Here is a 16,784-nt window from a genome sequence, read left to right on the forward strand (position 1 = left end):
TTAGGACAGACTTCCATGCTAGAAAAGCCTTGAACTCCAGCTCCTAACACTGGGAAATTTTCTTTAAGCATCCCTTTGTCTGAGCTGATACGATCTGTGGATATCCATTTCGGGTGCCCCCTCTACTCATGCAGAGGCTGACCTATTCAATATTTAGACAAGCATGAGAAAACCGCAGCTCTGTGTTCTTCTCTTGTGTGGCTTGTTATTGCAAAACATCAAAATAAATACCATGGAAGAGAACCACAGACATTCCTCCCAACATCAGAATAAACATCACAGAAGTGAACTACAAACATTCCCTCCACAGAAAGCCTGCATACTTCTGTGTCACCGAGAGTTTGGAGTGTTGCTGTGCAGAGCTGGAGAGCAAGTTTCTCACAGAAGTTTGGAATTAAATAATAAAAAATATCTCTGAAATATCTAACTTACAACCCAGAACACAGGTCCTTCCTTAAAAGCATTAACAGAAGAAACAGATCTTGTAGTGTGAAAACCATTTGGGTTATGCTACAAAAGCCTGAGTGAATGATGCTCTGACACTACAGGAAAACTGATAGGATGACCCACATCAAATCCTCATTGCTGGGGTTGTAATAATAATCCCAACATTTTCAGTCCACCGATTTGAGAAATTCCCAGCAGAATACCACCATTTGGACAGAGCTGGCCCATGTGTTACTCCATAGCAAACCCTGAGGTTTCAAAATTCATTGTTTTTTGTAAAGATATCTGTTGAAGGCACAGGGAGCAGTGCTGATTTTCAGCATGGAACAAGAGACAACCTTCTCAAAAAGTGTTAATTTTCAAAAGATCAAGTTTGGGAAGAACACTAGGAACACGCATGCAAGTACACTGATACACTTAGCTGACAGCTGAAGGGACCAATCTGGAATACATTAAGAATGTGTTGTCATGTGTCTCTGTTTTTTGCATCCTATTCTCTACTCTGACAAACATACTACCTCAGGAAAACACCATGTACTTAAAAAGAAAAAAAAAAAACCCAACAACAAAACCAAAAAACCAAACAACCAAAACACTCAAAACAGATGACTTCAGAGTTTAGGGCAGCTTTCTCTGAACATCAGCACCAGCCATGTCACTTTGTAGACTTCTGGAGCATAGTAGTTCTCACCCAAGGAATTAAATCCTTAGATCCAGATGTTGTACTATACTTTATTTGGTGACGCTGGAAAAATCTGGCCAAGAAAGTAACAGCTATTGGGTTTCAAAGATTATTTCGGGTTTACAGATATTCCCTTAACTCTTCAAAATAAAAATTATTCTATCTCCCTAATGAACACATTTAATAAGAAACTCAAATTCACATAGATTTAGATTCACTCTGCATTTATTTATATAGGGGTGACATAACAAAGACCTGCTTTTATAGTCAGTTCACATGTTAATAGCTACATCCCTTAAGCAGCTTTGCTGTCTGTTTATAAGAACATTACTTATTAGCCCGAAGGTATTCTAAGGCTAGATCACATGAGACAATTAAGTCATTCAGATAGTCCTCACAGTTCACATGGATGAAAAATCATCTAAAAATATAGCTGGCTTTATATCACAGCTAGAAAGGCAACAAAATAGTCCAATGCACAGTACCAATATCTGAAAAATAAGTTTAAGCCTGATCTTTTCGTTCCATTCCAAGAACTAAAGGAAAAAGGCTAACTTACACTATTCAACTCCTCAAATTTCCAGTCTGTAGAATATTAACTATCTTCATTAAACTAATAACGCATCTAATCTTGTTTCTTCTTTACCTCACAGAGTTTACAAAGTGTTCAAGTTTTTCTGCAAAATTTCCAGACTTTCCTTTTGGAGAGAGGGGTAAAGACAGAAAAACTGACTAACCCAACCTATTTACAAAAGCTGAAGCTCTTTAACACAAGAGACCAAGAATTCAGTCTCAACACATCTATATTGAAATTGCTGGTTAGAACTCGTCAGAGATGCTACTTCTGCAACATGGAAGACCTGGACCAAAATCCTCCCTGCTTTAACAAGCACTTAAACACTGCTTTTTCTATGCCTGTAGTGCTTTAAGCACTGTACAAGCTACTAGCTGTTAAAAAGCAGAATCTTCCTCCTGGTTTTAACTTCACTGCACAAGACACCTAGTTTATTCCAGTGCAGAACAAGAGCGAGCTTTAAAATGTTTAATATATTTACCCATCAAGCCGTTTCCTGTGTGATTCTTAAGGGAACTTATTTCCTATGAGCTGCAGAGTACAGTATAGAAGATGCTGAAAGAAAAGCAGAATTGATTCAACAACAGGAGAAGTTTTACTTCACGGAAAACTTCCACAGATTACCATAGAATGCCTTGGTTTTTTAAATGGATACATGAAACTTAAAATTACTGTTTAGACAATAATGAAATACAGTTTGTTTGAAAACTGTCATGTAGAGCTCTGCAACATATACTCCATATCAGAATTGTTGGGGGGAGGTTGAGGGGGCTTTGTCTCTTTTTTAGACCTCTGGGATTCTTCTTATATGAATGGACGTTCTTCGGAACTGAAGAAAATTAATTTTACACATAATAACCTTGCATCTGTGAAGTTGGGTAGTCAAGAAAAACAAATAATATCTGTCTACCTTCTCTAGTAACAGTCCTAATAGCGTCATTTATGGTATACAGCAGGAAAAGTGTATTAAAAGTGAATACTAAGAAAAAGCCATCAAAAAACAACGCTCACAGTGCTGAGACAGAAGCAGCTTGCTCTGTTTTCTGCACGTTGCCAGCACTGTGATCTATGCTGGAACTGCCACCAAAAGGACTATCCTTCCTGCCTTGTTTTTAACTCAGGCGAGTTCCCCAATCCTACCTGCTCTATGACCAACCATACGAGCACTTGTGTTCGCATATGCATAAGGATCTTTTCAATCTCCACGCAACAAGAACACTGCTTGCACAGTTTCTTCTACAACTTGCAAAAAAACCTTTTGCAAACAAAACCACATGCACACACCCCCCCAAACCCTTTTGAGCAGGTATGAAAGGAGAAACAGATCTAATAAGCCACTTGACCAGATATCCTTCATCAGTAGGGTAACTTGCCATACCATGCTGAAGACTACTGATGGTCAACTGGATGAAAGAATTCACTGAAGACCTAAGTACTTGACATTCATAACAATGTTCATCAGCTCTCAAAATTACAGTCTTCCCAATTTTTAAAGAAAGTTTATACATTGTCATATGGTATCATGACAGATTTTAAAACATTAATGATTTTTTGTTGTTAAAAAAGCACAAGCACAGTGAGATGTACATTAATCCCTTGTTTTCCAGACATTGAAAGTGCAAGTATTTTGAGGGTAACCCATTCTATCAGGGAATCTACAAAATAAGAAGAGATGTTTACCCTATGTTTCCCCTGATTTTCAGCAGTGACGGCTGAGGGCATGAAACAAAGGGGTGTTAACTGAACCTTAAAGTATGCCTCCATAAACTTTTGTTTGAACCAGAGTAGTGTGTTAGTAAAGCATCGTGTCCCAATGTAAGAGTTTGAGTGAGAAGCCAGCATCCACCTTTAACAACCTGTTCCAAGAGACAGCTTTCATGGACTGTTACATTTATACCTTATTTTACCATTTGAGCTTGATCAGCACTACTACTCACTTTTGCAATAAGCCACCTGACTGAAGTTATTCCTTCCCCCAGTGTTATATTTTTCTCACAGATAAGTAAAACAACCAGACTTGCAACCTCTTTAAAAGGCTAAGACAACAGAATACCATCTTTCATGATGGAACGTGTGCTGTTTTTGGATGAAGCTTCTTTGATTATCATGGCTTCTATAGCCTTTAGTAACTGACTCCACTATGTATGCTCCATCATAGTACGAAGAGAGATGACCTAGATCATACCATTCTTACTTGATAATACTTTATGGGTATATCCAGCAGTTGCCCTAGCTTTCCTGAAAACAGTGTTGTGTCACAAGCATAAGTGTAACTTGTTACCCATAATACACCATACATCCCCTTCAGGGTCACTGAACAATAGGATCAAGCTTTCCAATAAGTATTTGCATGCTTTATTCCTGAAATGATAGCTTTACCTTTGGAACTGCCAAAAAGGATAGTCGCTTTTCCTTGGCTTACATAGTACCAGGGATTACTGTATTGTAACTTAACCTTAGCCTTCAGTCCATAATGGAGACATAAGACTTGCATATCCACTTCATATATACACTGCATTGTAATATGCTGCACGTGTATTAGAAGTAGGTCACTGTTTCTACACGGAGGGCTGGAGAAACAAAGGAAAGCACTAACTTTATGCATTTTTATAGGCAGTTTTGCATCTAATTCAAAATTCCATCTCACAAGAGGCAACATTTTTAGTCATATTTACATTAAGACATTACAGTAAGTGCACAAACACATTCCTTCTTTAAGTTAGCAAGTTAAGAAGTGTAATAAAACATATTATGCCCAAGAAGGTAATTTTGCCTAAGTAGTAAAGCCAGTGCTGAAGCAATATGTCAAAACTTGCAGAAATTACTTGATCCACTGGAATATCACCCATGAAAAACACAGAATTCACAAAAAAGGAGCCTTGTGAATGTTTTAACATGAACAAGGAATGAACAGCTGCAAATACGTAAGTCTCTCCAATTCTACAGGCGTACTAACAGTATGTTGTGTCTGGCTTTGCATCATTGCTGTAAATGAATGGAAAATGGATAAAGAACACAAACAGCCAGAGAACAAGAGATAATATCCTAGAAATGCCTGCTATTTTTTCCATCCTTGAAGTAATGCTAAAAGGAGCATTAACAACAAGCTAGACAATTAATGCATTACTATGGTAATCAATTTATTACCAGAGTCCTGCCTCAAGAAACTAGCCCTGACTCTTCGGACAGAGCACATGGGCAAGAAACAGAAGTGGGGTTGGACCTCCTCACTGAATGAGGCTAAAAACTGTAGTTAACTATGGCACTGAAATAAAAGAACAAAAGCTTTAGCTAGCTAAAATCACTAGAACAAAGCTTCACTATAGTATCAAGGCCACTAAAAAAAAAAAAAGAAAAAAAAAATAGCGGGCCCCATTCTACATGGTACCAGCTGGCATTATTTCAGTTCATTTCAAAAAAGATCCATTTGTCTTCTCTTAAAATGTAAGATATTGTATTGCAGAACATCGAAGCAACCACACAATATTTTTATTCTGTTCTAAGAACTTATGTGCAACTGTGAAGATGGAAAAAACCTCTGTCTTAAAAAGGCAAAATACTCCATCAGAAAGCTTTGCATGCGTGAATGGGAAATTATACTAATGCTTTGTATAAGTTAGAAATGTATTCACTTGAAAGTCTAACATAGCCAATTTTGGAAGCTGACTCAGTACAGGAAACAGTTCAGGTTTATTAAGACAAACACTGAAATACAGCTATTCAGCTGGCAAAAGTATGATGCCGAAGAGCATTTGCTAAAGAATCACTAAATATTACAGCCAATTTGGAGCTAATAGCCATGTTTTTACAGCATCGAATATAATACTTCAAGGCTACACTCCTTATTAGGCTGGAAAAGATGAATCACAAGAAAAATTATATTAAGCTAGTAAAAAGGGGAGGGAGCACTAACTACTTTTCTGCACAGAAAATACAGAGAAAGTGCCATGCTAAATTTAAGGAAAAATAAAGTTATATTTTAAGACTATCGTAAGCAAGTGGAAGAGGAATTGTTTCTAGTCCAGAAATGGACTTCGTTGCTTATCATGAGTTTCCTCAACTGAGCTAATCAAGACATTATGTTGCTAGCTGTATCATCCTCTACACTCCTATATAAAAGGACCACATATGAGCTCATGAAACTCAGTGTCAGGCTATACCTAAACTAACGTTAGTTCAGCCAATTATCAATAAAAAGAATAAACAAACAGAATAAGCACTTTGTGCAAAGCCTTATGCTTGCTCTATGACAGAAGCCTGGACTCTTAACAGGAGACATCGAGCAAGGTACTTGGTCACAATTAATATGCAGACATTTGACACCCAAGAGTAAAAGCCAAAAGCATTAGACTCATGTTATGACTACAGGAAATTAAAAACATACTGCCACAGTACCAGAGTTATAGGTCAGAACTGATTTAACCAGTAATTCCAGACTCAAATTTGTAACATCTGCTTGGCTAGAGCACCTCTTTCAGAAAGACATCTGCTATTCACTCAGGGGACACAGGGCTTCCCAGTGATCTTCAGTATCTTTCAAAAAGGGCTTTTCAAAGAGTAATTAATTACAAGCAGCTTTTAATTCAGCAAATACACACTGATGCTCAGGAAACTAGTTTAGACTGCCAACTCTCTTGAAAAGACCTGGAAATTGCTGCAAGTAGAAACATTATCTGAAGACTTTTGTCTCCTGGCAGATAGAAACTAGCACCAGGTGCCCTGACTGGCATAAACACTAAAACCAAACCCAATATGAAGTCCTTAAAACTCTGCCAGATTTTGGAACACCATCTGCCACTTAATCAGCTGCCATTCCTCCTTCTGCCATACAAGCAGACACACACATCAACACACTCGGATAATTTCAACTTCTTATTCAAGTGTAGTCTGCAGTGATACACAGAGACAGCTGACACCAAAAGGGTATTACCATGAACCTTCCAGAAAAACCTGTTATTCTGCATGATTCTTCTATTTATTTTATTTAAAGCCGCAACACAGGAGCTTTAATCACTACTTACCTCACTGTGGCTAAACAGCAAAAACTACATCCAAGTTTCATTGCCACACTTTTTTTTGGTTACAGTTAAAACCTCCTTATGCTTCACTGGATACAGAAAGTGGCAGCACAGACTGCATATTCTAAGAGCTGGGTAGCCAGAAGACAGTAAGCAGAAAAAATCCTAAGACTTTTCTCCATATCCCTTCAAACTGGAATCAGAGATGGCTTACAGAATTATCCAATGCAAAAAACTGTTCTTCCAAGAAAAGAACCGATACACTAACATAACATATAAACCTAATTTAAGTTGCACCACAGAAAACATAAAATTCCATTCAGAAAACTCACCAGAACCCAAACAAGATAGGCTTTGGTGTCCATTTCTTCCAGGAGTACCTATGATGTTAAGAAGAAATTGGGGGGGGGGGGGGAACAAACAAACAAATAAACCCAACACACCACGAGGGGGGGGAAACAGGAAGAGAAAAAAAAGAAAAAAAGAAAGAAAAAAGAGAGAATTACACTTCACACCAGTAAGGGGTAGTGCGGGTGTCTTTTTAGATTCCTTCCCCATAAGGTCCTCAAACTATGCAATTTCAGTTTCTTTCTTGTGATGGCTGATGGCATGTTCAATAGCAAAATTTAGCATTATAAGGTTAGACTATTTGGAAAATGGATGATGAATTCCCAATAAGCCAAACATTTTTTTTCTCATTACAGTTATCATACTTCATTTAAGCCAGGTTGCACTGTTTCATTTTACACATTCATAGAGGACCACAGATAATAAAAAACAATTGTCTATACCAGCATCATAGTAACTTTTTTCCACCCACACGCTCCAGTTATTTTGTATAAAGGAGGTATAAACAGCACTCTCAAATGTGCTGCTAATCAAGTTAGATATAAATGAAAGTACTGAGAAGGTTAATCTACCCTTACTGTATTCTTTTAGAGTTATATGAAAACTGACCCAAGAACCTCATTATTTTGAAGGATAGGAATTAAATGAGCGCACTCCTTGGGACTTCTACGTCTAAGTGCAAAAGTCATGTGCAGAATTTTATAAAAGGTCTGTTGACAACACCTATCAGCTTTCTCCAGGCTTTACAAATAGTGTGAGATCCCACAACAGGTATTTCAATAGGAAACAATCTGCTTTGTACTGTTACCATACTTGTTTCCCTCACCTCACCCAGTCTCCAAAACTATTAACTACAAGGAGAAAGAGCAGACTGACCATACTCAATTACTATGACCAACAAGTCATAGAGCATAGGTGCTCTTCCTCAAGACAGAAGGATTCAAGAATATAACTGAAAAAAATTTACTTTACCCAGCAGTTGATTACCTCTAGCCTCACTGACTTTTCTGGCTGAGTGCAGTGGCCCAGATGATTTTGGTATGCACTGGTTCAGTGAAGCAGACTTGGCCTTGGCTCCTAGAAGTAGAAGCTTAGATTAGGTTTAAGACTAGAACTATGTCAGCAATTAAAGACATGTCTAACTTTACATATTTACAGGTAAGTACAAGATGCACAAATCTGCTCAAACAGAGAAAGAGATGCCTTCTAGAAAATTTAAGCTATATTTAAACTTAACTTTGCTTTACCAGAACTCACATTGGAAGAAATAAAAAGATAATTTTAATAAAGCTTATAACCAGAAAAAAACATTAGTAAAAATTTCGCTTTAGCACTAAGATCGAATTACTTAAGTCTCAAAACAGCTGCAAATACAACCCAGCTACGGAAACACTGGCTGAAAGGGACCTCTGGAGGCCAGCTCCACTCAGATCAGGGCCACCACCAAGATCAGTTGACCATGCTTTTGTCTAGCAAAGCCTTGCAAACCTCCAGGAAGGGAGGCTCTACAGACCTGCTGGGCAATGCTGCATCTCTCACTCCACAATTTGCAATCATTTCCCATTGCCACATCATCTGGTACTACTGAGAAGAGTTTGGCACCATCACCTTTGTAGCTGTCCCTTTCAAACTATTGCAGACTGTCACAATATCTCCCCCTACTCTCCTTTTTACCTGACTACCCAAGCTCAACTCCCTCAACCTCTCCTTATAGGTCATGTGGTCAGAATCCCTAACCATCTTCCTAAGTCTCCAGTTACCTTCCCAGTTTCAAAACAACCCTCTTGAACTCAGAAGGCCCCAAAGCACAACAGAGCAGTCCAAGTAACACTGAGCCGAGGGGGGAATACCAGCTTCTTCTGGCCACACTGCTCCTGCAGGTGCTGAAGGCACACTTCTAGCGCCCAGGTCACTGAAGATGTTGAGCAATGCATAGTTGTGTTGCATATGGAGGACTCCAACAGAAAGCATCAGCTTGGCAGACAGCCATATAATTTGTGGTTGTTTCAAAGTGATTTACAGTTTGTGGCAAATTGTTTCTTTTCATTGTTTACCATTTTAAAGCATGTCATTACAGCATGACATTTGGCAGGCATCTCTTCTATTTATTCTTAGTTATGTCAGATACCAGCTTATAACTTGAGCCTAAAGCAGGAGCAAGGTACTTAATTAGGTTTATCAAATTACAATAACCAGTTCACCACAAAGATGGTCAGAAGCAAGCTGATTATAACTAGGATTTAGGAGAGAGAGACAGCAAGCTTATTTATCTACTCTCATTATGTCTTTAATTTTGGCCAGAGAATGAGCTGTCAATTGCTGTTTGTGGCTTGAATGGAGAAGCACTATTGGCGATTGAGGGGTCCTGGCTCGAATAGGAACCAGAATAGTGTTTAATACAAAGCCAGAAAGTACATTCAAATTAATGCTTCCTTTAGCACCAGATGATTAAGCACAATTGTCTTCTCTCCATTAAAAATTAGAGCAAACTTCTGCTTCCACTTCAGCCAGTAAGCTGAAGTGGAAGCAGAAAAGCTAAGCTGCAAAAGAGCTAAGCTGTTTCTGGGACTTTTCCCTTGGAAAGATGGAACAATATCATTCATCTACAAAAGAAGACACTTCATCTAATAATACTTTATTCAAAAAAATATCCCCACATCCCCCAAGGTCCTTCTGTCCTGAAAGGGGTGAAGATAACACAAGGTCTGCACGAGGACAAGGGCAACCATACACTCAGGATAAATTCAGAGTAGGCCCAGCCTGCAGATCACCAGCAGCCACAGAGTCTGTACCTGAGCTTCATGACAGAAAAGAACTCTTATTAAAACAATGTAAACCCCACGCAATGACACCTACCACGTAGCAAAGTGCATTTAGTCCCTGTGCCATGCAAGCCTTCGCCATACCACAGTGCAGACCTCCTCATTTACCTGGAATACCCCAGTCAATTATGACAACGCAAAGGACATTTTAGCCTTCCTGTGAAATCTTACAAAACTTGAAGTACCACTGATGTAATTTTACTTCCTCATACTATTTTGAGACCGCTGTCTAATAAACACTGCTTCAGGAGGCAGCCACCTGCAGAAGGTAAGGTACCGTAACAGTAGTTTCACTCTATCTACAAACAGACCCATATACCTTTTGGAGTTGACTTCAACGAGTGTAATCTAGGTCTTGGTACTGCTTTCAAAGAGACAGATCCTGAAGCACCATTCCGGCAGGCTGGTTTTGAAGACCATTCTCCATTCTTGATGATGACTGTGGCACTTGCAGCTGCAACACAGAACAACAAAGAATTTGCTCTAGGCAGTATCTAGTTTGGGGAAAATTAAATCCTAAAACAAGCCTGCTTTACCCAAGGCTAAAGTCAGGAGAAACACAAGTTGAAATAAAAATATTATGACCACCTCTGATATCTTCAGTACAGACAGACTGATGAACTGTAACAGATCAGTCTATGAGTGTTACAAACACTTCTCAGAACTAGACATACAGCTCTGAACTATGCATAAGAGGGGGATATATATAAAAGTATATTAATCAAGATACATAACTAGAAGTCTGATCTTGCTGTACAAAGCAAACGCAGAACACGTTTCAGTTTAAGCCAAGAAAAATCATCAGTACACAAAGACATTCTGGCCTCAGAATTGACTGTTAAAAAATAATAATAAAAAAATTTAAAGAGATTCAGACAACTTCCTCATGCAACACCTTCCCCTGTTCTCTCCCATTTGAGCTGAGCGTGCCGTTTCAACGATATGGTGCACACAGCACCAGCAGACCCCGCACTCCTTCCATCCTCCTTGTGGGGCATTAAAAAACACATGAGCCCAACTGCATTCACCAGCTACCAAACAAGTTTTAAGAAGGGTCCCTGTAATCTCTGTTCATAACAGCGACCTCCTCAGTGACAGCAGACCTCAGAAGACCACCCCACCCCCCCCAAGGGAGAGATGAACTCATACAGCAAAATACTCCCTGCAAAAAGGGACAGATAGATCCAAATTGGGAAAAGCAGGACAATAAGCAATTGCTACCTCGCATCAAAATCGGGTTTTCAACTAACGGAGCAGTTGCTACAGAAGACGCTTTGTTCCATTTCAAAGGAACTTAAGAGACGTTTGTGTTTAGTGCCACAATGAAAATTTATTTGAAAAAAGAAAACGGAAGTTTGGGGAAAGCATTGTTTTACTTTTCCAGAAAATATATGAAAATACTTCTGAAGTAAATACAGATTGAGTACACTTTGGTTCAGGTACTAAAAAATTATGTATATTGACACATTAAAGAGTAAGAAATTGACATTGCATTTACCAGAGACAAGCAAAAACTAAGTCACACTGGAATACTTTGTCACACTGTTGCTTTTTTCTCTCTAGTCATTTAAGCAAAAAAAAAAAAAAAAGGGGGGGCGGGGGTCAGGTAATATCAGGTTTGCCTCAGATTAGTGTTTTAATGAGACTGATTTTTTTTTTTTTTTAAGGTAATGTGAACTACATATCTAATTGTTCACCAAAAGGTGGAACATATAGTCTTGAGATTATTTTAGTGACTTTAAATGTACTAGCATAAGCCATACAAGTTAACTGCTTCAGAAAGATGCTTTTTGGCCACTAATCAATACATTTTCAGCCACAGAAAGAGGGACAGAACCGCTTTCCCCTTTAGAAACGTATGCAACTCAAGTCCTCCTCTTTTTTTTAAATAAAGTTGGAGCCTCTCTAAAGGCACAACAGCTAAATATTTGCAAAAAATCTATACATGAGGAACAATTTCCATAACACATCAATAACAGTTATTCCGCAGGAATCTGACCCTGATCAATATCAGATGATTCAAACCAATTTGTTTTAGTAAAGCATGAGGCCTGAAGCAGTCCTTAACTTTTCACGTAAATCACTAAATTAAGGATTTTTGCTCAGAGTTCACTGTAGGCAGATGTTAGCTGCTTGCAAACAGCTGTGCTACTGTCTTCTAAATCAGAAGCACGCCATGGAAGTAACACTTCAGGTAAGCGAGCACACTTGTGGTGTGGGACTAGTTAGGGCACTGTTTTGTCCTATTAGAAGCTCTGGAGTCCGCTAGCCAGGCTGTGTGCAGGGAAAAAGGCAAATTTGCAAAGTTTGGTCACTATAGGATTCAAAAGTGGTTATTCATAGAATTAAGGGTAGCTACTGCAATCCTGATGAAAGACAGACAGGTATGAAGTGATTCCACCTGAGCTAAGATCTAATGGGTTTAAAAACTCAACTCATTAAAAGAACTGTAGTGAAGTATTGACTATACGAAAAAGCAGCTCCAGGTCAGTTGCTAGGATCAGCTTTTTAATTTCTGAAACACTATTTCCTTTATATGCATTTATTCTAATGCAATTCATATTTAGATTCTTGCTTTTAACCTCAGAGTTTAAACATTTCAGTATGTTCAAATGATAGTATTATCTTCCCAATTTCAGTGCTGAGCTGAATTCTCTACCGTTAAAAATTCAGTTTTTCAATGCTCAAACTGACAGCTTGCATGCAAAATATGCTTTTATTAACAACAGCATTTCAAACTTCATGGTTTCCAAACTTCTCAAACAGTAAGTCTTTATAGAGAAAAGAATCATAAAACTCAAGTGCTCATTAGACAGAAAAACCCCTAATTTTGCCACAGGAAATTACCAATCCAAGGATATCCCATAACAAAGGGCTGAGCTGACACAGCAGGAGAAACACGCTCTTTTGTAATTTTTTTCTCCGCTAACACAAGGCAAACTCCTTAAGCAAAACAAGCCAAGCAACTTTGTCAATTTAATACTGTTGACAGGACCACAATAGTTTGTCATAAATTTCATGACATTCACAGCATAAGCCTCCCATCCTGATGTTTGTGTGTCCCACCAATCTAATAAAAACATTTTAGGTTTACAAATGCAGATTTTTTTTTTCTGACATTATTGTACCGTAGACTAAATGAGAGAATAAAAAACAAGAACAGCACTGTACTTAATATTAGAGTACGAAGTAAATTCATTAGTTCTTTACAATTTGATTCAAAGTCATAAAAACTTCACTTTACTAACATTGAATTATATGTAACCTAAACTCATTATACTCACAAAACCTGACCATCAGATATAAATAATTCTCCTCAAGTGTAGGAAATTAACTACAGAAAAAAACCCATCTCACCTAAAATCAGCAAGTCAAAACATTGCATACATTTACCAACCTCTACAAAACAAAATACATGCTTTAAAGAAAGAAATAAAACGGAATACAACCTACTTCTTTTCCCAGTAAACGTGGCTAACAAAGGAATAATACAAAAGCTGTAAGATCCCACTACCAGCAATGTCAGTAAGGTGATATCGTAGTGGCTTCCTGAGTCAGTCGGTGGTGTTAGTGTAGAATTGATGAAAATAATAGGAGAAAAATTAGTTTCTGTGCAACTGCGGAGTCCTCCTGGTATAGTCATTTAAAAAGGATCAAAGCAAGCTTAAAGCCAAAGAGACTGCAGCCATGTCCAACCTCTCATATTGCTCTTGCTTGCTCTTCGTGAATCAGAGTGGAAAAAATTGTAAGATTGAATGCAGTGGACAAAACAGATTAAACCAAGTAGCAAATCAGGCTAAATCAGGAGTCATCTGTTTGGCTACTTAATCTGAATACACTTCTTTGTTATGAAGTGATGACCCTTTCTATTGTTACATGAGGGAGTAAAAATGCAGAGAGAACAAAGCTGCTTCGGAATTCCAGATACAGTCCTAAACCTGAACAGCAAAAGTCAACATGGCTGTCACAGTAACCGAACCGACCTGACAACACAGGAACATGCACTGCATATTTTATTACACATACTCTTATTCCTTTAAGGAATATATTAGGTCTTAGCTTTTTAATGAAGGCACTACAGTGGGAATAAAAAAAACAACCAAGAGAAAATTTAGTTACATATGTATGTATGCATATGCGCATACATAAACTATAGACGTACGTTAAGTCACAGTTCTCTCTTTCAGGCCATTGAAGACAGATTTAAATGACATCTGGCACAAAGGAAAGGCCTTTGCCCAGTCACCAAGATATAACAGATGATGTGATAGTAACAGAATATTTGAATGTACTCATTTGAATATGTATAGCTGGGAATACTGATGTGTCTGACAGTCAGTTGTGTGTTATTTCCTTCATATTTTTGCCCCTAGAACTCCTACAACTGCTGGTACAGACCCTTTGTAGAGCTTCAAATCAAAGCTAGTTCTGTTATTTTTCTCCCTAGTTTTAATCAGGACGGATTTGCTTCAGGTCATACACCAATGCTTACAGTTACCTTATAAATTACAGAAGTCTACCCATGCAGAGTTTTACCTTCTAAAAGCAGTTTCACTTACCTGCTTTTGATCTCATCTACGCATTTTGTCTTAAAACTCTGAAAGCAGATATAATCTAGTTCAAAAACAGCATTTAGCATCAAAAATGTATAATGTGCTGCTCCAATATTACAACAGGTAATCCATTCACACTGTTCAGACTTATTTCTTATTACACTGTATGTAAACACAAGGAAACTTTTGCTTAAGACCTGATGGTTTTGTGATGTTTCAGGACAGAAGAGGAGCTGTACTGAAATCTCTACTCAAATCAAAATCCAAGGCTCAAAGTTCCTTCAGGTGGAAACTCTCAAGAAGGAAAGTTGTAAGTTAAGAGGCAAAAAGAGTAAGACCTAGAACTAGTAATTAGTACAATGAGAATTAACACAGGGCTTTGTTAGGCAGGACTCCCTTCAAGGGGATATTTTCAACAAGCGGTTGATGCTGGCTATCAGTTAAAGCCTGTAACCCTGACGGATACTTACAATTACTGCTGAAAAGACTTCGCTCACTCTGAGTGCTGCTGACTGATGAGACACTAGGTGTTCTCTCAAGCACTGATCTTTTGACAGGCACTTTGGATTTGGCGAGCGGTTTACCAGAGCTAGCCCACGAGGCTGGAGAATTTTTCAGAGAGGCATGCTTCTCTCTTGGCGAAGATCCTATACCTGTCAATTGGGGAGGAAGGGGGCGGGAGAGAAAAGAACAAAAGGAGTTGGAAAGAAACTTAAATAATTGCTTCTTCTACATATATGCCTACAAGTAGAAAAGATTCATGTGTTAAAAATACATATAAACAGGCTTAATCTACCTCATATTCACATGGTAAAAAATGCTGCAAGTGCAGAAAGACAGTTCCAAGGATTTAAAGAATCCTGTTTCACCTGCATATCAACCTCAGGAGCAAGTCAAGAGCTTTACAGACCGGCCTTCAAGGCAGACATTGGCATGCACAAAAAGTCTTTCTAGCATTCTCCTACCTCTGTGTATTACAGTTAGCCGTACTAGCGACCCCATAAAAATATAAACCTCCGGCTCAAAGACAATCCAAGAAAGATTCCTTTATTCGTTCCCACCCACAAAACAGAGATTGCCCCCACCCATTTCACAGAGCACTCTAAAAGATCGTATCCTTTCAAGGGCAAACACAGCACAACAGCATCAGATTGTGTTGTACTCACATAATATACTGAAAACTGACTAGTTCTGCAGAACTGGTTGAACAGCACTGCCCAGAACCAAGTTCTTAATGGCCAACTAGTGTAGACACATTTTTGCATTAATCGGTGTTTTCATTTGAGCTTGTTGAATACAAATGTCCAGTAGTTACATTAATCAGAGGAAAAGTATCTATATAGGAGACAGGTGTGCCATCTTCAGAGAAGAGCTTACTCTTGTACTATTAACAAAGCAACTACACTTTCTGCAAGAAAGCTTGAGTTTAGTTAAATTAAGCTTTTCGTTTATTTCTGAAAAGTGTGCACCCAGACTAAAACTACAATGGCCCAAAGGAACTTATGTATACACAGACTTGTCTTTCTGGCACTGAGTTGACTCACGTCAGCTCCGACGTCAAAATCTTTATGCAGTCCTCTGAATAACTATGGAAAAGAGGTTTTCATTTTTGTACAAAGGCAAAAATAGGGATATGGAAGACAGACTTACATTTTTAAAAAAATATTTTGTAATTTATTATAACAAAAGATATTTTAAAAAATACCTTAACTTCTGATATAATTGCCATTTTCGAGTCTGACAGACATAGTTTATCTTACTTGAAAAGAGACAACTACAGTGCTTCAGATTTGACTTAGAACAATCAAGTTTCTACTTAAAGGGAAGACCCTTCCCTTTATTGTTGTCACTATAAACCACATTTCAATTTTGCTTAAGCTGTGTAAAAGACTGTTGAAATATAACAAAATTAGCTAGTAATTCCACTTCATTCAACATCAGTTTTGCTGCAGGATCTCTACTCTTACATACCAATGTCCAAGAAACCATCAATTTGCACTAAGACCAAGAAAGCATGACGTTAAGGGGATTACAGTAAGATTTCGGCAAGAAAAACAGTTAGGCCCAATGTCTGCTTTTCAACAGTAGGTGGTGTGGCAGGATTAGATAACTTGTCTCAAAACATCCGTATCAAGTACGCAAAAACAGGAACAGCACTAGTAAAGGGAGGTATGCCCAAGCTAAATCCCTCAGTTCAGATCAACTCAGTAACAGAAGAGAAAGCCTACGTACAACATATACTAAACATGCATTAGGATATTATATAATACTGGTCACTGAATATAACACACAAGCTTCAATGAGTCATTAAGCATGCTTTATGTCAGATCTCTCTTCGGA

At 38.2% G+C, this 16,784-nt stretch overlaps 1 protein-coding gene across 3 annotated transcripts in view; it reads right to left on the minus strand.

The window, feature by feature from the left end:
- The window catches only part of MTUS1 (microtubule associated scaffold protein 1), a 129,629-nt gene that overhangs the window by 62,656 nt on the left and 50,189 nt on the right, over positions 1 to 16,784 (minus strand). For 2 of the 3 annotated variants that reach the window (XM_075500156.1, XM_075500158.1), the window contains exons 4-7: positions 14,915 to 15,097; positions 10,211 to 10,345; positions 8,057 to 8,146; positions 7,054 to 7,101 (exon numbers count right to left, since the gene is read on the minus strand). In XM_075500156.1, the coding sequence (XP_075356271.1) occupies positions 7,054 to 7,101; positions 8,057 to 8,146; positions 10,211 to 10,345; positions 14,915 to 15,097 (456 nt within the window). The remainder of the gene's footprint in view (positions 1 to 7,053; positions 7,102 to 8,056; positions 8,147 to 10,210; positions 10,346 to 14,914; positions 15,098 to 16,784) is intronic. The other variant, XM_075500157.1, reaches the window with a different exon arrangement.

The sequence above is a fragment of the Mycteria americana genome, chromosome 4, assembly GCF_035582795.1.
Source record: "Mycteria americana isolate JAX WOST 10 ecotype Jacksonville Zoo and Gardens chromosome 4, USCA_MyAme_1.0, whole genome shotgun sequence".
Lineage (NCBI taxonomy): Eukaryota > Metazoa > Chordata > Aves > Ciconiiformes > Ciconiidae > Mycteria > Mycteria americana.